The 23,688-nt window shown below is 37.2% G+C and overlaps 2 protein-coding genes across 2 annotated transcripts in view; one reads left to right on the top strand and one right to left on the bottom strand.

Moving 5' to 3' along the window:
- LOC134675078 (uncharacterized) overlaps window positions 1-16,219 on the bottom strand; it is a 46,617-nt gene extending 30,398 nt beyond the window's left edge. Inside the window, exon 1 of the mRNA XM_063533241.1 lies at window positions 16,057-16,219. The gene's annotated coding sequence lies outside the window, so the exon portion shown is untranslated. The remainder of the gene's footprint in view (window positions 1-16,056) is intronic.
- The window catches only part of LOC134675051 (uncharacterized), a 35,284-nt gene that overhangs the window by 2,084 nt on the left and 9,512 nt on the right, over window positions 1-23,688 (top strand). Inside the window, exons 2-5 of the mRNA XM_063533196.1 lie at window positions 17,629-17,816; window positions 18,430-19,776; window positions 19,858-22,304; window positions 22,892-23,023. Coding sequence (XP_063389266.1) covers window positions 17,631-17,816; window positions 18,430-19,776; window positions 19,858-22,304; window positions 22,892-23,023 — 4,112 coding nt within the window. The 5' untranslated portion in view covers window positions 17,629-17,630. The remainder of the gene's footprint in view (window positions 1-17,628; window positions 17,817-18,429; window positions 19,777-19,857; window positions 22,305-22,891; window positions 23,024-23,688) is intronic.

Genomic DNA, 23,688 nt, shown 5'->3' with positions numbered 1-23,688 from the left:
CTCCAAGGTTATTCTGCAGTTCTCAACCAGCCTCGATGTGGTGACATCGGAGGTTAGGGCTAAGAGTGCCGCCTGGCTATCCGAATGGATATAGATAGTATGGTTGCCGTAGTTGCTTTGCAGATTGATTGACGCACATTCCAGAATGGCGTATACCTCTGCCTGGAATATAGAGCAAAAGCGTCCTAGGTTTAAGCTGATACTTTTCCTAGGCGCTTCACCGTATACTCCGCAGCCTATAGTTAGTTTTTTTTAGCATTCGAAATAAGGTAAACAATCTTGATGTGTCTTTTAAGTGAAAACCACATGTTAAAAATAAATTATGGCAAATATGTAACAATTATGAATCAAAAACGATCATTTATATTCTTCTGCTTTCAAAAGTAATAGTTACTGATTTTTAAAAAGCGTTTTTCAATTAAAAACTTACCTTCTCTCAAGTTCTTTCTAATGCTAAAAAAACGAACTATAAAACATGGACCAGAATAGTGCAAAATAAGGAAGAGTAGAGAAGATTGGGGGAGGCCTTTGCCCAAAGGCACACAGAATCGGTTATCGTAGATTAAGGAAAACTATAGATATAAGTAGTATAAAATGTATACTGATATGAGGCTATAATATAAATATATAACAATATTTTAAAACTACCTACAAAACTAAAACTAATACCTAATAAAAATATATATATCATAATGTGGGTGATCTAGCCGAATATGTATATATTAGGCTAGATCACTCAGGTCCGAACCCTGTGGAAGGGTTCCCATAAGGCTGGCTGCGTAGTTTTATAATTTTAGGTTACTTTTATTCTAAGTTTGTTATTAATTATGTTTATGGTTTAAAAAAATAAAAGTACAATATTTTTCATGTACACTCACCACACGGGATTGTTATGCCAGTTTAAGGTTCTTGCTTAATTGGAAATTCTATATTGTAAGTATTGAACAACCGATTTAGCTTGGGCCCTAAATGGCGCAACAATTGCGGAGTGTGATGGTACCAAATGTCTTTAGTGTCTAACAATTCTTGAGTCTGCTGTAACTGTACAATGTTCATGCAGCCATATTCATCCTTATAACTATTTTTTTTCAAATGAGTATTAAACAATGACAGATGTAACAATTGTAAATCTTGCTACAAATTTAATAGTGTTATAAATATAAACAAAACCAGCATTTCTAACAGATTTATTCCTACCAAATCAACATACTTAATGTTTATTTGTTTACCAAACAAATGTCTTTATCACACTCAATCAGAGTTGACATGTTTAGTCAATGGAATTGCATAACCTGCAATGCTTTTACATAAAAGCTGTTTCAAACTAATTAGTCAGAAATTCAATTTTACTTTAAGTACTATTTTGATTGTTATAATAGTTGATAGGTGTATTCTGGGGACATCCTATATATACATTTTAAAAAGTTATGATTTTGAATCAAACTTTTGTATTTAAATGTAACAGTTGAATAACTAATAGTTTTCTAAAAACCGGCCAAGTGCGAGTCGTACTCGCGCACGAATGGTTCCGTACTATTACGCAAAAAACGGCATAAAACTCACGTTTGTTGTATGAGAGCCCCACTTAAATATAAAATTTATTATATTCTGTTTTTAGTATTTGTTGTTATAGCGCCAACAGAAATACATCATCTGTGAAAATTACGGCTGCCTAGCAATCACGGTTCATGAGATACAGCCTGATGACAGACAGACATACAGACGGACAGCAGAGTCTTCCCATCCCGTTTTTACCCTTTGGGTCTTCTTCTTCCTCGGTCCCTCATTGCTGAGGATCGCGACCATGTATGCTACGTCTCCACAGTGTGCGATCATAAGCCATATGGGTACAGAACCCTAAAAACTACGTCATTATGTACCTATTGAGTGCCACTGCTGGACAAAGGCGTCCCTTCTCCTCTATCTATTTAAGATTCTCTCTTAAGATATGTTTTTATATGGCTTATTTCTTGATCTGCACAATTATTTTATCAAAATAATTTATCAGTTTGTTGTGTTGTTAAACAATGTTTCATCGTGTTTGTTCTAGAGTATTTAGATTATTGTTTATCATTATAACTGAAATTATCTATATACTTGTTTACAATAGAAGTCTATTATTCATATAGGATTCCCAAACAAATGTTTTCTTTATACTAGAGATGGGAGATATTCGGTAATTATTCGGTATTCGGCATATTTTTCAATGTTCGTATTCCGCCGAATTGCTCGGTTCGAACTGCCGAATATTTACCGAATAAACAAATTATTTTTTAAGGGCGTCCGCTAGCTGGCATGGGTGCTCTTCGCGGCCAGGCATGAGACGGTTCCGTGTCTTTTCATAAACATTCCCGGCTATTCCAGAGGGGAAGGGTCAAAAACACTTGCAAATCGCGGACCTATATGAACTTTTTTTCAGGCAGTTTTAAGGCTAACCGAACTTTAACCGAATATTTATATTCGGTATGATATGAACAGAATATTCGTATTCGGCAAAGTCCATATTCGGCCCATAATACCTTTTTTTTACCAGATTTTTTTAACACATTCACTGTGGTATGGGATCAAAAGACTCTTAATTATAATTACGAGTTACACTGATTGCCGCAGCAAAGGTGTTAATACTGTAATATTTTGCACAACATTTCAATCAAATTCCTTAAAATTGATAAGTACTTTTAAGTCCAAGTTACAAGGTCTCATTTTGCTTGGCTGCACTATCAGTATGATTTTAGTCATCATAAATAGATATAAGTAATTCAAGGGATCTATTTAAACAATGAGGTCACCCCTTGGTAGATATAGTCTCTTATAATTAAAAAGAGCGTAAGTGACACATTATTCTTATGTCTCCGATACCCAAAGGTTGTCTGGAAGAGATCGCTCTTAAGCGATAAGACCGCCTGTTGTTACCTCTATTGTCTTTGTTTATGTTATTGTCCATTTATTGTAAACTACGTGTATGTGAGGTGTGCAATAAAGAGTATTGTATTGTATTGTATTTCAAGCGAAAAAATAACCTACATTGCTACTTACAGCCTACAGACCTACACCCTACTACATGGAGTATGAGTGTGACTCATTAAATTTGTATTCAATGTAGGTAACGTTCTAACGTTATGCAATAGAAAACACCACATGCTCTTTTGTTTTGAAGAGGGTAAACAACGATATAGGTTTATACATTACATATGTAACGTTATCTATGAAAAGGGACCTTTTTGTCGATGGCGCTTACGCCATTATTAACGATGATCCGATATTAATACAATACCGCGCGACGCTGTGCGGCGTAAGCGCCATTGACAATAAGGTCCCTTTTCATAGATAATGCCCCATATTAAAGATGGACTTTAACCAATCCAAGAGCAATTCTCAAAAAGTTTGTACATTTCGATCACATCTTAGATTTCTATAAAAATTGGTATGCTGGTAAAGTACATGAAGCTGAACAACTTCCACCACATTTCCCAAAATGTCTCAGAAAGATTCTAAGAAACATTCCTTTTTTGTTACCAAATGTGTAAGGAAATCTGGTAACAAAAAAGGAATCTTTCTTCTCTCTCCCTATCTCCCGAATTATTCAGTTCAGGTGGTTGAAAGAAGGTTTGTGCCTTGTTACAAACCACCCGAAAACGCATTAATTCCCCTAGTCCTAAGACTAAGTCCCTAGAAGCAAACTGATTTGTAAAAAGCAAAGGACTCACAAATAAAATACAATCTAGCAGAGTACCTATCTGATTAGAAAGAAAGAAAGAAAGAGAGAAAATACATTTCGACGGTTATCATGAATAGTGACACAAAACAAAATGAAATGCCATTCGACTTTAAATCTTACCAGTAATAGACTGGTCATATTTTTCATAAAAACGATTTCGACTGGCAAAGCATATTACTTTTTGGCAACCGGGTTTTTTAACCTAATTAGACCCCGCTGAATCCGAATTTGCCGGTTGCTTAATCGAATTCTTGACCGGAAGTGAGATATTTGACATTAAAGGTCCCTTTTTTCGTTTTTCGTAAATAACTCTTAAACGGTGGCGCATAGCAAAAAATGTTCTATTACATAAGTAATCTGCATAAAATTACCTACAAGAAACATTCAGTACAATTTTTCGCTAGGATCAATATTCAAAGAGATTTCAACGCGGGAAATTTAATTATAATCACTTCTAAGGTCCCGTTTTTTAGGTTTTCGTAAATAACTCATAAACGGTGGCCAATATCAAAATGTTGTTAGACTTTAATAATCTACACAAAATTTTGAATAAAAAAGATTCAGTACACTTTTCGCAGGGATCAATATTTAAAAAGATAATAAAGAGGGAAAGTTAATTATAATAAATTCTAAGGTTCCTTGGTTTTATTTTTTCGTTAATAATTTGAAAAGTATGACTCATAGCAAAAAAATCTTATACATAAATAATAAACGTAACATTTCCTACAAGAAACATTTAGAACACTTTTCGCTAGGATCAATATTTAAAAAGACAAAGCAGCGGGTAAGTTAATTATAATCAATTTTAAAGTGCCTTTTAAGTTTTTTGTAAATACCTCGTAAACGGTGCCCCATAGCAAAATAGGTTTTTAAGAACAAATTATCTACATAAAATTTCCTCCAAGAAACATCTAGAACACTTTTCTCTAGGATCAATATTTCAAGCGATATTAAAGGAAGAAAGTTAATTACAATCAGTTCACAGGTCACTTTTTTTTAGAGTTTCGTAAATAACTTGTAAACGGTGGCCCGTTGCAAAACAATATTCTACATAAATACTAAACATAAAATTGTCCACAAAAAAGGTTCTGTACACTTTTTCGCTACGATCAATATTCAAAGAGGTATTAAAGGGGGTAAGTTAATTATAATCAATTTTCAGGTCCCTATTTTTAGGTTTTCGTAAATGACTCGTAAAATAAGTCTCATAGCAAAATAAGTTTTTCATGTTCTTGTAAATAAATAATCGATATAAAATTTTCTACGAAAAACATATGGAACACTTTTCTCGTTTTAGGGTTCCGTACCTCAAAATGAAAATAAACCGGCCAAGCGCGAGTCGGACTCGCGTTGCAAGGGTTCCGTACATTACCCAATTTTTAACAATGTATTTTGTATATGTGAAACGCGAGTGATTGCCTTTAAAAAACCTGTCGGGATCGGTTCAAAAACTAAGTAATGCCCGACTCGCGCTTGACTGCATAATTCTAATAGGTTTTCCTGTCATCTATAGAGGTTCTATTCTGTATATTTTTTCAAAATTTTAGACAATACTTTCGGAGATAAAGCCCCTCCCCCCAAAATAAAACATTAAAATACAAAAAATGACCATCGGGGGGATGGTCTGGCCTTTATCTCCGAAACTACTGGGTCTACATTTTTAAAATAAAATAAAATAAAATAGTTCTTTACCTATATAGACGAAAACCTAAAAATAGGGACCTGAAAATTGACTATAATTAACTTACCCCCTTTAATACCTCTTTAAATATTGATCGTAACGAAAAAGTGTACAGAACCTTTTTTGTGGACAATTTTATGTTTAGTATTTATGTAGAATATTGTTTTGCAACGGGCCACCGTTTACGAGTTATTTACGAAAAACTAAAAAAAAGTGACCTGTGAACTGATTTTAATTAACTTTCTTCCTTTAATATCGCTTGAAATATTGATCCTAGAGAAAAGTGTTCTAGATGTTTCTTGGAGGAAATTTTATGTAGATAATTTGTTTTTAAAAACCTATTTTGCTATGGGGCACCGTTTACGAGGTATTTACAAAAAACTAACAAGGCATTTTAAAATTGATTATAATTAACTTACCCGCTGCTTTGTCTTTTTATATATTGATCCTAGCGAAAAGTGTTCTAAATATTTCTTGTAGGAAATGTTACGTTTATTATTTATGTATAAGATTTTTTTTGCTATGAGTCATACTTTTCAAATTATTAACGAAAAAATAAAAACAAGGAACCTTAGAATTTATTATAATTAACTTTCCCTCTTTATTATCTTTTTAAATATTGATCCCTGCGAACAGTGTACTGAATCTTTTTTATTCAAAATTTTGTGTAGATTATTAAAGTCTAACAACATTTTTTGATATTGGCCACCGTTTATGAGTTATTTACGAAAACCTAAAAAACGGGACCTTAGAAGTGATTATAATTAAATTTCCCGCGTTGAAATCTCTTTGAATATTGATCCTAGCGAAAAATTGTACTGAATCTTTCTTGTAGGCAATTTTATGTAGATTACTTATGTAATAGAAAATTTTTTGCTATGCGCCACCGTTTAAGAGTTATTTACGAAAAACGAAAAAAAGGGACCTTTAATGTCAAATATCTCACTTCCGGTCAAGATTTCGATCGAGCAACCGGCAAATTCGGATTCAGCGGGGTCTAATTAGGTTAAAAAACCCGGTTGCCAAAAAGTAATATGATTTGCCAGTCGCATCAAGAAGGAGAGCGATTTTGAATCTTTTTGTCTAGTCTATAAAGATAGAATATTAAATGCAATAGCATTTCATTTTTAGTTGTACCACTGTTCATGATAAGCAACGAATAACATGTCATTATAACAATGACATACCTACCCCCGAACTCCTGTTATTTAGGGCATCTTTATAAATAATCGTGAGCCGCTCTGACGGTAGACCTAAATGAAATTATGCTCAATCGAAAGAGCTTGAAAAAATATCACTTTTGAATCGAGAACATGTATCCGTAAATTCGTATTGTCGAGTATTTTGCATTTAAAAGTGAAAAAATTTCGACAAAGAATGCAAATGTTCAATTTGTTGATTGTCATTTGACAGCGTTTGTTGCGTTTAGAAACTGCAAACATGCTTACAAGTTAGGTTGTCCGTTTTTTTTTTTTAAATAAAAACCAAGACGAATATTACTGTTTATTTGATGACTCCGGTATGTATAATGGTTATTATTTGCATTAAGTTTCGTTTCATATGGATATGTATACCGGTATAATTATTACATAATTTTTTTTAAGCCAGAACGTGCGATAGTCTGTTACGGCTTTTAAGACGATTGCAACACTGCCTAGACGTCAAACCATTCGGCTTTGGGGTGTTTTGAATTACTAATTTATTCGAAAATACGTGATAAAAACCTGTTAAATAGTGTATTGTGTGTGTTAACAATAAAAAATAGTCACCGAACATAGTGCAAAGTGCAAACGCCATCGTAACGTAACGAGATTTGAACTTCAAAGCGTTCCATGGGAGTATTGTGTTTAGTATTCAAAAATTCGACCTATGCCGCCGTGGCCCGGTGGCAGAATGGCACAGGCACCTGCTGCGATAGCAGAGGACGCTGCTTTGATTCCAGCCTGGGGCACTGGAGGCCTTGGTCACTTTTTAGGGTTCCATACCCAAAGGGTAAAAACGGGACCCTATTAAATACTAAGACTCTGCTGTCCGTCTGTCTGTCACCAGGCTGTATCTCAAGATCTCATGAACCATTTTCAGTTTACATGTTTGTGACTACAATACTAACGATGACACGGCACCAACGCGTAAAACAAATATATAAAATATAAACCTATGCCGAAAATCGTGAGTATCTTCAAACCACATAATTGTTTCAACTTTCATTATTGTTTTGTTGTTGATACATAATTTCTCACATAATTTTGTTACTTGAACAAACCTTGCCACAATTGTTGGTTTATGACAATAGTTCCTATTGTATTCCATATGTGAGACCCATTACATGTTACAAAGTTCATAGCTGATAGCGCTGAACGTCTCTTTGGAAGTACTTAAATACATAGAAAACATCCATGACTCGGTAACAAATATCTCGGCTCATCACACAAATAACTGCCCTTACCAGGATTCAAACCCAAGACCTTTGGCTTTATAGGTAAGGTCACCACCCACTAGACCAGACGGGACACAAATTTTATATACAGTATACTCAGTTGTATTTATACATTTCAGAATGGAAGGAAGAACCTTGAAGGAATGTGCTTGACAAACTAAAGCGAGATGAAAGTAAAGTTAAATCACAAAAGTAATTCAAAGAAACTCTTGAGTTAAAGAACCAGTTGACTCCACTCTGATTATATGACAGTGAGAACCAGTGCGAACAACTACTAGTGCCATGCCTTATGGGAAACGGTCGCAGAGATAGTTCAGAGCCGGAAACCGCTACCAACTTTTAGTATGTTGTTGGGCATGGCATTGGGTCTCCAAAACTGCCGGGAGACGGCGACGCCGGCCATCTACTTCAGCGGAATGACGTCATCAAAATGACTCCCGCTTCGTTGCGAATATTGCATACTGCACCCAAACTATGCATAGCACATACACGTGTGAGGTATTAAATGAAAGCCAATTAAATAAACTTTATTTTATTTATACAAAGTGTACCAAAATATGCAACAGTTTAAGAGAAATTTACAAATAAATAAAAATTACGTAAAAAAATATTCGATTATTTGGGTTTTACAACCAAACCAAAAGTCGGACGATAAAGCAATGTATTACAACATTAAAGATGACGTCTCAAGCCATACACTGATATCAATAAAATCAAAATTGGACCAAATATGTGGAAATTATGCATCGAAATGTAGATATTTGCCCATACAAATGCATAAAAGTTAAAAAAATCCAAATTGGTCATTTTCAGGATAATCCGCATAAGCTTCTAGTATGTTATTAGCAATATGACCTGGATTCTAAAACTGCCGGGAGACCATCTCTGTTGTTCCTCAGTTACAAATAATGACGTCATATAAATAATCACTGCCGAATTTCGCAAAATGTAAATTATAGCTATACCACGAGTCTCACATACACATGTGTTACATGTAATGAAAGGTTATTAAATGTATTATGATTCACCTAAACATTGTTTGTAAAAAAAATGTACGGTTTCAGAGCTAGAAACAACGAAATAACACTTTTTATGGAAAAAGTACATATGTATCAATTTTATAGCTAAACTAAAATCGTCATAAAAAATTTGCGTATAATATTTGAAAAACCAGTTATTCAACTATATATCACAATTTAAATTTTACATTTCCGACAAAAACTGTGGAAGTTCTGGAAAAAAAACTAAAGCGCCCCAACAATTCTACCTTAATGCGCTCATATTATGCAAAGAATAGTTCTAATTATCGAGCATTAAATGGATGAACATTACATAAAATACATGAAAACGACATTTTCGAATGGAACCATAATTAAAAAAATAATAATTTACTTGATAAGTAAGCAAAATACTGTTTCTTTAAGTACCTAATCTCCTCCTTTCAAAGTCGGTTAAAATGTGGCTTTTGTGAGCTGGGCTACAAAGACAAATAAATTGACACCTAATTTATCTAAATCAGTTCAGTACTTTCATGCAAACGGTACCTACACATGCACGCATAGATAGCAAATTCTGCCGTAGTCGACAAAAAATTAAAATTCAATAATTAGACCTTTACTATTATGGCCTGGCGTGGCTTGGCATCTAACGTTGAAACCCTCAGGCCATAGATGTTAGCAGACCAGAGGGGCGACCTGTATTTCGGAGGATCAGAGGGAAAATTCTGCCAGCCTTCTCAGCTCAGCCTTGAAACCCTTGCACCACTCAAGATTCCACTTTAATAAGAATACCCAACTGGCGCGAAGTGGCGCAGAATAGGGCAGAGTGACGCTCTTTTGTGTCAGAGGTCAAGATCCTCTTTGGGTCACTGAGCCAGTGATGTATGTATGTATGTATGTATAAGGCTAATCGAGGCTTAAATATATAATTATGTATCGCATTAAGTGAACTGATATGGCATTTACCGAGATAAGGCATTTTGTATTAGGCATGTACCTACTTACTGGCATGTAACTTTACATTTCTCTAATAATGTAGCGTTAGGCCATGACAATAAGGGCCACTTGCACCATTCGCTAACCCGAGGTTAACCGGTTAAAAAATGGAGTTACCATGGTTACCAGTGCAATTTGACACTGGTTAACGGTTTAACCGACTAACCCCGGGTTAGTGGAATGGTGCAAGTGGGCCTAAGAGTCTATTTGATATTAATATTTACCGCGACTATAGCAGGAACTGCTATCTATGTATGTAATTATGTATTTTTTACATGAAACAACTGAACTGATTTTGATAAATGAGGTGTCAATTTATTTGACTTTGTAGCCCAGGTCACAAAAGCCACATTTTAACCGACTTTGAAAGGAGGAGATTAGGTACTTAAAGAAACAGTATTTTGCTTACTTATCAAGTAAATTATTATTTTTTTAATTATGGTTCCATTCGAAAATGTCGTTTTCATGTATTTTATGTAATGTTCATTCATTTAATACTCGATGATTAGAACTATTCTTTGCACAATATGAGCGCATTAAGGTAGAATTGTTGGGGCGCTTTAGTTTTTTTTCCAGAACTTCCACAGTTTTTGTCGGAAATGTAAAATTTAAATTGTGATATATAGTTGAATAACTGGTTTTTTAAATATTATACGCAACATTTTATTGACGATTTTAGTTTAGCTATAAAATTGATGTACATCTAGTTTTTCCTTAAAAAGTGGTATTTCTTTGTTTCTAACTCTTAAACCGTACATTTTTTTTACAGACAATGTTTAGGTGAATCATACTAAATTTAATAACCTTTCATTACATGTAACACACATGTATGTGTGACTCATAGTATAGCTATAATTTACATTTTACGAAATTCGGCAGTGATTATTTGTATGACGTCATTATTCGTGACTGGGGGACAATAAAGATGGTCTCCCGGCAGTTTTAAGACCCAGGTCATATTGCTAATAACATACTAGAAGCTTACGCGGATTATCCTGAAAATGACCAATTTGGATTTTTTTAACTTTAATGCATTTGTATGGGCAAATATCTACATTTTGATGCATAATTTCCACATATTTGGCCCAATTTTGACTTGATTGATATCAACGTATGGCGTCAGACGTCGTCTTTAATTTTGTAGTACATTGCTTTAACGTCCGACTTTTGGTTTGGTTGTAAAACCCAAACAATTGAATATTTTTTTACATCATTTTGATTCTTTTGCAAATGGCTCTTAAACGGCTGAATATTTTGATATACACTGTATAAATGAAATATAGCATATTTAACTGGCTTTCATTCAATACCCCACACAATTATGTGCCATGCATAGTTTGGGTACAATATGCAATATTCGCAACGAAACGGGAGTCATTTTGATGACGTCATTCCGCTGAAGTAGATGGCCGGCGTCGCCGTCTCCCGGCAGTTTTGGAGACCCAATGCCATGCCCAACAACATACTAAAAGTTGGTAGCGGTTTCCGGCTCTGAACTATATTCCCATAAGGCATATGACTATACAGTGTATGGTGGACATATTTGATATTTGTGATTTAGACTAACTTCAAAGAATCAAACTTGAGGCTTATCAGTGAATTGGAATGTGGATTGAATGAAGCTAATTTTTTAATAATAAGTGATCTGAGTGATGTGAGTGTATGCCGAAGACTGGGCAAAGTGGAGAAGACTGAGCAGGAAAGCAGACCCTGGCGCTAGGCCGGGAAAACGCAAGGTTTAAGAAGGAGTAATCTCCGGAGTCAATGTAAGTTGAATATAAGATTAAAAAATATATATATATAGTATATATAAAAATATATATATTATGCTGATTCAAATAAAAGTGTAAATAATAACTTCAGAATTTGACTTAAATAAATCGTCAGATGACAACTAAAACAAAATTAATTACTGCTACAATTTCAGAGTCATAGTGAAGCTTAGTACATAGTACCAAAACAAGGTTGATTTTTAGATTCTGCACCCAAAGGGTAAAAACGGGACCCCTATTACTAAGGGTTTAGTCTCATTTCTACAGATTCCTATCACAGATTACCAATTCCACAGATTTTCAATTTTACAGATTCCCAATTCTACATAATTTCAATTTTACAGAAGCTTAATTCTACATATTCCCAATTCTATATAATTTCAATTTTACCTTAGGGGTGGCCAGGTGGAACGCTGGGCCTTCAGTAAGAAGTGCATATACTTGGAAAAATTCGACCTATGCCGCTGGGGTCCGGTGGCCAAATGGCACAGGCACCAGCCGCTATAATAGCAGAGGACGCTGTTTCGATTCCAGCCTGAGGCACTGGAGGCCTTGGTCACTTTTTAGGGTTCCATACCCAAAGGGTAAAAACGGGACCCTATTACTAAGACTCCGCTGTCCGTCTGTCCGTCCGTCTGTCTGTATTTCATGATCTTATGAACCGTGATAGCTAGACAGTTGAAATTTTCACAAATGATGTATTTCTGTTGCCGCTATAACAACAAATACTAAAAAATAAAATAAAAAAAATATTTAAGACCCAATATATATAAAAGCCAATACTAGGCTGGATATGACCGATGAAATGAGTAAGTGTTTATTAATATGTTTTATCTACGCACATATCATTACTGCTCTAAAATGCATTCAGAAACCGTAGGAAATGACCAGCATTATCACAACCAATTTTACTATGAGAACTTTCTTATCTGTGGTAGTAGGTAAAATTTGTACTTTAAAGTTATAACTTTACAGATTTTTGTAAGGTTATGAGTTTTAAATTTGGAACAGCTGTCAAAACTCAAGTGGGTGTCTATTCTAGTATCCATAGATATTAAAACAATTATCGATACGAAACGTCAATTCGGTATATTTTTTAATATAAACCGTACGACATTTGATCTCGAGTGGCATGAGAATAGGGACTTCATTCTTTTGTCTATGAATTAAAAAAAACTACGGATGCGTGACATTTGTGAAAAAAAGTTTTCATTTACCGCCATTTGACTTACAGTTTCATCTTTTAATTAGTTTTAGGTGATAAAATTGATTTGATAGTTGTTTTTAAACAAACTTTAAGCAAAAGTATCGTGTAAAACGAGTGATAAAAAGATATTTAGGAGCCGCCACCTCTCAAATCTGCGAGTTAAGTCAGACAGCAACGATGGATGTCGGTTGAAATATGAGGTTAGTGAATATATAATAGAAGGTAATAATATGTGTGTAGATAAAGTAGTGTATGTAACTGTACATAATTAGGCATTAAAACACTCGTGTGATCCTTTTAAGAAACTCACTTCGTTCGTTTCTTAAACCCACACTCGTATTTTAATGCCTTTCATTATGTAGCAGTCACATAAACTACTATTAAAATGCCATGTTGGTGGCAAACAAACAAGCATACAAGGCTATTAGTGACTAGAAAGACTAGATCTCTGCATCTCTGACCGGTTACAAATCTATACACTTTATTAGGGTTCCGTACCCGAAGGGTAAAAACAAGACCCTACTATTACTAAGACTCCTCTATCCTTCTGTCTATCTGTAGGTTGTATCTCATGAACCGTGATAGCTAGACAGTTGAAATTTTCACCGATATTTCATTTCTGTTGCCGATATAACAACAAATAAGTACTAAAAACGGAATAAAATAAATAAAGTGGGCCTCCCATGCAACAAATTTTTTGCCGTTTTGTGCGTAATGGCACGAAACCTTTCGTGCGCGAGTCCGACTCGCACTTGACCGGTCTTTCTTAGTAGTTATATGACATTTATTTCAGTTAACTTCACTGTTCGTCTGTCTGTCTGTCACCAGGCTGTATCTCATGAACCGTGATATGTAAGTAGCTAGGCAGCTGAAATTTTCACAGATTATGTATTTCTGTTGCCGCTATAACAACAAAATAATAAAAAGTATGGAACTCTTCGTGAGCGAGTCCGACTCGCACTTGGTCGGTTTTTCTTAGTATATGACATTTAAGGCTCCCATCACACAGGCGCGTTTTGTAAGCGGCGCGTGAGCGGGGCGCGCCGCTTTTTCATTTAAACGCTCACGCCCCGCCCGGAAAACGCGCCTGTGGGGCTATTCATAAATTACGTCATTTCAAAGGGGGGGGGGGGTCCGGACATCGGACGATGGTAGCATGACGTAGGAGGAAACGGGGTCATTCGAAGCATGATTTTCGGATGATTGGGGGGGGGGGGTTATAAATAAGGGCTTTACAGAACCGATCTGCGACCAGAAAAGTGGGTCAGATCAGAGCTGCGATCCTTATAGAACCAAACTGAAACCAGAAGTGGCTTAGGTTAAGTTAGAACTGCGACCCTTACAGAACCGAACTGCTACCAGAAAAGTGTAATTAACCAGTGTAATTAAGAAACCTAACCTGGGTTAGATTACGTTTTTTTATTACATATTTGTTTTTAGATATATCGGAATAGTACGTTTAGAGTTATACTGTATGTTATGGATTTCAAGCTATCGGAGATGAGATAGGTATGTAACCGCCTTGATGAAGGTTTGAAGTCTTAAAGTAAATAATTACTCAATTCAAAATTAGTACCTATTATTATACGAGGGGCGGCTGAATAGTAATCTCCTTGGTCAAAAAAATATTAAAATATGTTACTGGTTGCAATGCAATTTTATTCGTTATTTATTCTTTTTTCAAATTTTGTGACATTCATTTGTTTCCGTAAATGCCATTTGTGTACAATTTTCGAATTTATGCATGATGTCGGGTGAAAAAATCAAAATAGTTAAAATTGAGCACCGTGCAGTGATCAAATTCTTAACAAAAGAAGGAAATACGCCCTCGCATATCCGAGAGCGTATGTTGCGTGTGTTTGGTGATTCGTGCCCTTCAGAATTCACTATAAAATTTTAGTCCAAGCAATTTAAAATTGGTCGTGAAAGCTTGGAGGATGACCCCCGTAGTGGAAGGCCGATTTTTGCGGTTACGGAGGAAAATGTAGCCAAAGTAAAAAAAATAATTCTAGAAGACCGACGGGTGAAGCAGTGGGAGATAGCCCGAGATGTGGGCATAAGTAAAGAGAGAGTTAATGAAATAATTCATACACATTTGAACATGTCTAAGGTGAGTGCGCGCTGGGTCCCCAGAATGTTAACGCCTTTTGACATGGACAGACGGGTGAAATGTTGTAAGGACTTTTTGAACATGAGTCGGGGGAAAGAAGAAGAAATTATGTCAAAAGTAGTGACGTGTGATGAGACCTGGATCAGACAGTGGGACCCAGAAAGTAAGCAAGAGTCTTTACAATGGAAGTTCAAAGACGAGAAGCCTCCTAGGAAGTTTAAAGTTCGACCGTCAGCTGGCAAACTTATGGCTACGGTGTTCTGGGATATAGAAGGAATATTAATGATTGATTATTTACCAAAAAGAACTACCATGAATGCCGAATATTATTCTAACCTGCTACGCCAGTTAAGGGATGCAATAAAAGAAAAAAGGAGAGGCAAATTAAGCAAAGGAATTTTGATGTTACACGATAACGCACCTGTCCATACTGCCCGCACAACGCAGCTGGTTATGAAAGAATTAGGCTTCGGTACCATTGACCACCCACCGTATAGTCCAGACCTAGCCCCCTGCGACTATTTTCTCTTCCGAAATCTGAAGAAAGACCTCCGAGGCAGAAAATTTTCTACTGATGATGAGATGAAGGCTGCTGTAACGGACTTTTTTGACGACAAACCAAAAGATTTTTTTTTTCATGGGTTAATGTCATTATTTGACAAATGTAATAAGTGCATTTCCCTCGAAGGGGACTACATAGAAAAATAAAATAAAACTGGACACTACAGTCTTTTATTTCATACTTAGGTAGATTACTATTCAGCCGCCCCTCGTAATTTAGTTTACCCGAGCGAAGCCGGGTTTTCATCTAGTTATCTATGAAAAGGGACCCACACAAGCTATGCTTAGTTTGGGGCTTAGTCGATCTGTGTATGAGTGTCCCCAAAATATTTATATATAAACAAATGCCCTAGTATGGGGTCAACCAAGACATTATTACTTAGAAAATATGGCTGAGGGTCACTTGCACCATTAACTAACCTGGGGTTAACCTGTGAAACCTGGAGTTACCCCATGATACCAGTACAATTTGACACTGGGTTAACGGTTTAACTGGTTAACCTCGGGTTAGTGGGATGGTGCAAGTGGCGCTTAACAAACTTATTGCAAACTTCTTATTATAACATATGAACCTACCTTTCAAGTGTGAATATTGTTTGAACACACAAAATAAAGCATTACTTGTATTTTTTTGTAATTTTATAACTTTTTACGATTTTTGTGTTGTGTTTTGATATTTTGTTATGATTGCTAGACAGTATGTCAACTGTCTGTCATGATGACTTAAAACCTGCCAGTAATTAATTTAAGGTTTGAAGGTTGTTCTTCCATTTAAATGTCCTCCTCAAGCGTCCATTTTCACAGGTGAGGCAGTTGCTATTCTTGAGGCTGTCAAATATGCAGACACACATAACATTAAAAAAACAATTATCTTCTCAGACAGTAGGAGTTGCCTGCAGGCAATAGTAGGCAATCAATTAAAATTTAAAGCCAAATTCCCATTGATTCTCGAAATTAAAGCTGTGCTACGTAGGTGTGAATCGAGGGGCCTACATATTGTTCTCGGATGGGTTCCAAGCCACTGTGGTATTAGAGGCAATGAGATGGCTGATATATGGGCAAAACGGGCGATTGAGATAGGTTCACTAAAACAGGAAATTTACAGTACTGACCTATTGAGTTGTGCGCTATCTGATATGTTTAATACATGGCAGAGGCAATGGGATATTTCTAGATTGGAGACTGGTAAACATTATGGCTGTGTACAACCTCGAATTACTCGAAAACCGTGGTTCTATCGATTCCGTACTTCTCCGAAGTGGGTAATATCCACCATTTGCCGTTTACGCTTAGGCAAAGTATGTACCCCGTTATTTCTGGCTATGATTGGTGTCCGTGCGAACTCATTGTGTGAATGTGGGTTGGATGAGGGCAACTTGGACCACATCTTCTTTGCTTGTACAAAATGTAGCTACTCGCTGTACGATGTATTACCCGAAAATGTTCCACGACCTATATGCTTTAGCTCGCTACTTTGCCACATGGATACTAAACTAACTTCTATTCTAATTAAATATTTACAAACAAATAACATTAAACTCTAAATAATGTCTTGTCTTTTCTAATTTAATTCTTATAATTCATGTCAATCTACACTCGTTTTATTCTATACTCTATATTTCTATATTATATATATCGTTTTCTTCTCTTCCACTTCCTTCATGTTGGCACTACTAACGTTCTGTCATCCGCTTCCCGCTTCTTTGCTAATCGTTGTATTTGTCATGTGTTTGTCTGTGATGTTCATAACAATTATTTGTTTTTAGGTTTCCCCAACTACATCCTCCCAAAAATGCAAAATTATTATACCGAACATTCTCCTCACGTGTGAAAGTCAACACCGACATTGGCAAATTCACCCTGTGCAAAATTGCAGGGAGTAAGCCAGAAAAAAAAAAAAAAAAAATTAATTTAAGGTTTGATCCATAATCAAGGCATAGTACGATCGACCACATACTTATCAATAAAACTATAACCGTAACACGTTAATTTAAGGTTCAATTTAAACTACACCTTCAGGAAACGTGATTCATTCATCTGCAAGTGTTTGAATCTTTTGGTATAACCTACTCTCTAACAAGAGAGGCCTGGAAAAGAGATCAATTGGAAAGTAACCTTTAGTTTTAACCAACATCTTCTTCGTTCCAGCGATGGAGTCACATGTTCTGAACACATACCACCAGGCTCGCTACCGCACCATCGGGCACAAGAGGATGGGTTCCACAAGCGACCTCTCCTCGGAGAGCAGCTGCAACCAGAACAGCCCGGAGTACTCGCAGGCCCAGCCGGAGTATGGGAGGAACTATGAGGGGAATGAGGAGTACTGGAGTCAAGTGGTAAGATAATTTTTATATTAGCCTTTTCATCCTGAATTGGTAGTTTGTGATGTTATTTTTGCATCAAAGTATGTCTCTCAATTCAGTGTGCCTCTTGGCAAAGGCCTCCTCTAGCTGCTTCCACTGTACTCTCCAATTGGGTCCCGCAGCAAGTTTTAGCTCATCCTCCTTGTTGAGTTGTTTACTGGTAAGATACTACTTAAATAATAATAATTTCGCCTTTATACATCCCACTGCTGGCCGCAGGCCTACTCTCATGCGCTAGAAGGCTTAGGCTATAGTCCCCAAACTGGCCTATGGCAGCTTAGGAACTTCACATACACCTTTTGATTTTCTTTGCTATGTATGCAGGTTTCCTCGCAATTTTTTCCTTCACCGAAAAGCTAGTGGTAAATATCTTATTCCGTATACATATAAGTTCCGTAAAACTTCTGGTACGAGCCACAATTTCAAATCACTAGTCACCAGATTCGAATTTTTCCTTTGAATTCGAAATTTGAATACTGTCTTACATAAAGATTTATTGTTAGGCAAACAAGCTAGTTTACTGTATCATGTGATACAGAAAACAAGCTCAATTTTATTTATTACAAGGGTATGTTATAATTTCCAGGCAAACACAACTCAAACAAGTCAAGACTCCAGTTCAGACGAAGAAGAAAACGTAGAGGTCGTCGAACTCGATAATCACTACGACGAAAATGCCGAAGACACTCTAGTCGAAGGCGACGACTATGACGTCATCCAAGTATACGCCGTCCATCCAGACTTAGACCTCGAAGCGTCCTCCGACGAAGAACAACAAGATTACTGTGTAGCTGAAGAGGATAATTCAGAAGAAGAATACGCACAGGATCCCCAATATACAGAAGAAACACAATACGAATACCAAGAGAATAGAACAGATATATGCCAAGATGGTTTAGATATTAACCTAGATGGTCCAGTAGTTTCAAATGTCGATGAGTATTTTATCAAAGAAAAACCTAAACCTATCTTGGATATAAAAGATGAACCTGTAGTTAAAGATGTTGATGAATATTTTATTAAAGATAATAAACCAGTAGCTCAAGTCCCAGATGTTAATGAGTTCTTTATTAAGGAAAAAGAGCCTGAGGATACTAAAACGCAATCTGATATTGTTCAAAGTGTTCCTCAGGTTGAACCTATTGTCAATGCTAAAAAACCAGAACATAACGAATCAGATCCTATTGCAGAGGTTTCTATAAATGAGTCCGATTTAGATGTCCTTCCAAACATAGAGGAAATCAAAAGATACCTGCTTGAAGATATTCCTTATAAATTCAAGACTACGCAACGATCATGTTCCGTGCCGCATTCTCCGATGCACCATCTAGCTTGCATGGACATCGACGACGCAAAAACCTGCCTAAGCTTCGAAGATCTGAACCTAGACTTATCTGACTTAGCATTCGACAGCGACAAGTACAAATCAGACAGTGGTAATAAAATCGATGACATTCCACGAACTTTAACGGACGAGGATGTAAATAGCTTTTTGATTACCAACAAAACTGAGGAGAAAACTGAGAAAAATGATGACGATTTTAGCTCTCAAGATATGGAGATAGATAACCCCGTAGACGCAACTATACACGTAGAGACTCCGCGAACATCTACTCCTATCAAAAAGCCGAACGTTTTAGACTTTTGCATAGAAAAACCAGCAATCACACCAGTCAAATTTGAACCCAGTGATGTCAAAACGGAAACTGATGATTTCGTCGACGTAGAATCCTGCAACGACGCGGCAATACCAGTGCTCGCGGCTAACAACGTGAAATCCCTTCTAGAACAGTTTGAAGCTAACGAAAAGTTCGCGACCAAACCGAAAAGGCCGAAGGAAGAGCCTAAACCCAAAGCCAACGGCCTGACGAATGGTATGCGTTTGCAGGACGCAGGCGTCCAACTCAACAAGAACAAGATGCGGCAAATACTGGTGAGTACATACCCTTTTTTCCTCTAGGTGAAGCTCTGTATGTGTATACTAGACTATCAGTATCAGTATACTCGTTTGCAGATGCCGCCGAAAGCGGCGCTGCGGCGCTCGCTGAGCCCGCCCGCGGCTCCCGCACCGCCCACACCGCTGGCGCAGCGCTCCGACCACGACTATTGCACCAAAAAGCGCCACAGCCTGCCTACTCTCAAAGGCGGGCAGAGCCTCCTCAAACCCGAGGTCCTCTCCAGTAACAGCCGAATCCTCAACTCCAGGCACCGATCCTGCAAAAACAAAAAAGTCGTCTACCATCTGAGCAGCGACGACGAAAGCGACAAGTCTGCCAAAAACAAAAAGAGAGATGACGATGACGATGTGAAAGCTAAAAAGTCCACCCTGAAACAACCTATAAAACAGCCGACTCCATCAAATTGTCGGAAAAAACTCTCACCCCCGCATAGTGCTAACGATACTTGTAAAGATAAAGTTAACAGTTCTGTGATGGTTAAAAATGCTTCTAAAGCAAGTGATACTCTCGGTAGTCAAACGAACATTAGCATTAAGTTAACTATTAAAAATAAATCAGAGGTTATACTTAATAACTGTGATGATAAAGGCTATCGGAATGTTAAAGATATTGAAAAGTGTACCTCTAGTGTTAGTAGTAGCGCTGAAACTGTTAAAATACAGGAATTAGATAGCGAGAAAAATAAATGTGTAAATATTAGTGACAATAATTGTGCGAGTGTAGAAGTTGAGACCGAAGCCCGTCCGAAAGAGGAAAACTTTTACACGGCGTTGTTTAGCAATAAGCACGATGTACAGATACCGCAAACGATGGACCTCAAAACTGAAAAGAGACCAATAGACGAGGAACTTAAAGTTATAGTAGATATATCGAACAGAAACGAAATGGAGCAGCCACAAAAGAAAAAGAAACTAAATCTCCAAGAATACAAGATGCGAAGATCGGTTACTTCAAATAATAGCTCCGCAGCCGTAAGTCCTGAAGCGATATTTCCTGATTTGCCCAGCCCATGTCCATTGGAAAAAGTTGTCATTAATAATGTAAATGTTACACCTCCAAATGGAACAATAAACCCAACTGAACAGAAGAACCCTGAAGCTCCAAAGAAAATCTTTGATCCAATCAGAGAGGCATCTAGGAAAATACTCATGAACACCAAGAAACAAAAAGCCGAGGCTATGAGAAAGAGGGATGAAGATATCGTGATGAGTAAGATACCAAAAGTAGAGAATTTGGAACTGCAACCTCTAATAAGTGATGCTGAAATGCTAAAAATAGTTGGAGGAATGGCACCAGAGGAAGTGCCGGTAATAAAGAATGAAAAACCAAAAGCAACTGATTACGAGGAGATAGTACTAGTTAGCGTAGGTACAAATACTGATGAAAATATATTTAAACAAATGGAAAAGACTAAACATAAAGAAGTTAGGAAATCTCAGTCACCTCCATTAGACGCTAAAGCGCTAATCAATTTTAAAATCAAAAAGTCCGAGGCAGTTCTCAAGCAAAATGTCTTTGACGCAAAGGCGCAAAAAATCAACGCACGAAACGAAAAACGAAGTCCCGATAAAAGTGACAAGAGAAACGGAGACGTCAAAATAGACAAAGAAAGATACAAGGACATAACGGCTGCTTTAAAGAGTGTAGAAAAGCAAGTAGATACTAAAATATCCAGTAATTCTCTATTCGCTTCTATTCAAGATGTTGTACTGAAAAAAGCTCCGGAAGAAACAGCTGAGAAACCAAACCAACAGCCTAAACCAGTTAAAACTTATAAGACTACTATAGTACGCGAATATGACACTAAAGCCGATCATGGAGAAGACAAAATTATCCTACATTTAGGCAAGCATAGGAGAAAACCTGAATCTGCTAGTGTTATAGTTCAAACTGAGATTGAACAACCAGCTGTTGTAGTACAACCGAAAAAAGCAGCTACTAAAGAGAAGAGTCCCGTGCAAAGGAAAAGGAATGACAGTGACATGTCTATGTCAAGCGATGTTAGCCCTTCACGCGACAAAACAGCCAGCGTAGATGTTAACAAATCAAAAGAGACAGCTAAGCGTTCCCGCTCGGTTGAGAAGCGATCTCGCTCAGTCGATAAGCGGCCACGCTCAAGCGAGAAACGTTCGCGCTCTAGAGATAAGCGATCTAGATCTCGCGACCGCTACGATAGATACAGACGGCGATCAATATCTCACAGTCGGAGACGACGAAGATCACGAAGTAGGAGCGTCAGAAGACGTTCACGCTCCATCGACCGCTACAGACGACGAAGGCGCGAATCTCCTTACAAGAGAAAACGAACTAGATCCCCCTACCGTAGACGCTCGCCGTCCCCGCGTAGAGACTACCGCCGTTCTAGATCCAGATCTAGGCACGACTCGACAAGATCCAAAACCCCAAGGAAAACCCCTCCTCGCATAGAGAAGAAGTGCGACAAATCTTACACCCCTCCTTTAAGAAAACCGACCGTTTCTGAAAGCTCTGATTCCTCCTCTAGGTAAGCATCGGGGCTTAATATATTTTCTGTTGCAGGTATTTTGGAGTTAATAGTTGCTCCATGAGCATTTGCCACATTGAAGTTTGTTTTTGATTTTATTATTTATTTTTGCAGAATTGGTTAGTTTCCATGTCAGTTATGACTTTACTGAAATGCAATTTTGAACGGATAACTTTTCATATATGAAGTTGCTTATTTAAATTCGAATAAAAAAAACTTTTTTTTTGTATACATAATTGTGATGTGAAACTAGCCTATGTCCCTGCTTGCTTGTACTTACAATTTATATAATTATTAACTATAAACATTTGTCCTGAACAATTAATACAAAAATATGATCCCAGTTTATTCCATGGGCTCCAAGGAAAAAGTTCGAAGTGACTGGGTCTGTAATCTATGGTTTATCGTGTGTATGTTACAATGTAAAAAATGAAAAATTTGATATCTTAATCAATCTATATCTTACCTGTCACTCTGAACTCTTTTACTGCAGTGACGCCCTGATGGCGTACAGTTGTCACTACTACTAGTTTTCCATCGAATCGCCTGTTTCACATACCGTAATAACACAACCGTTTATTGTTTAGTTCGTCGTCCTCGTCCAGTTCGTCATCCTCGTCGTCGTCCAACCGGTCGAACTCCGTCCGTTCGGGGCGCTCGTGCAGTCCGAGACAAGAGCCTTACAGACGGAAGTACAGGAGCTACAGTCCTGATGACAGGTATATTTAGTTTTCGTCTAGTTCATCAGAGTCGTCCAACTGATCGAACGCTGCCCGGGCTGAGGTCTACAGACGGAAATACAGGAGTTACAGCCCTGATGACAGGTAATATATTTCGTTCCTCTTCGTCTAGTTCGTCAGTGTCTGGGTACTACAGACGGAAGTACAGAAGCCACAGCCCTGATGACAAGTAATACTTTTCATTCCTCTTCGTCTAGTTTGTCAGAATCGACCAACTGGTCGAACGCTGCCCGATCGGGGCTCTACAGACGCAAGTACAGAGGCTACAGCCCTGATGACAGGTAAATATTTAGTTTATCTTCGACTAGCCGGTCGAACTCTGCCCTGGACAAATACTAAACCGGCTTGCCTTGACACGGTCTTATTCTCTTACTAGCTGTTGCCCGCGACTTCGTCCGCGTGGAATCTTATCTTCAACATTTTTACATCTTTAGTACCTATGATTTTCATATCCAAGCAATGTTGAAATTAAGTACTTTTCTTTTTTAGCAAGTTGTATGAAGTTTTAAGTCAAGTGGATTTTGATGTTGGTTGCTGAAATTACTTTTCTTGTATTCTCATAATAGGTACCTATGCCCTTATACAAAGATTCAAGTTCCGCATTCCGCACTCACAAAATATCTGATCTCCATACAAACTTTCAA

This window comes from Cydia fagiglandana, chromosome 21 (assembly GCF_963556715.1).
Source record: "Cydia fagiglandana chromosome 21, ilCydFagi1.1, whole genome shotgun sequence".
Classification (NCBI taxonomy): domain Eukaryota; kingdom Metazoa; phylum Arthropoda; class Insecta; order Lepidoptera; family Tortricidae; genus Cydia; species Cydia fagiglandana.
Note: the sequence above shows the minus strand (reverse complement) of the source record. Positions and strands in the feature narration are given on the sequence as shown.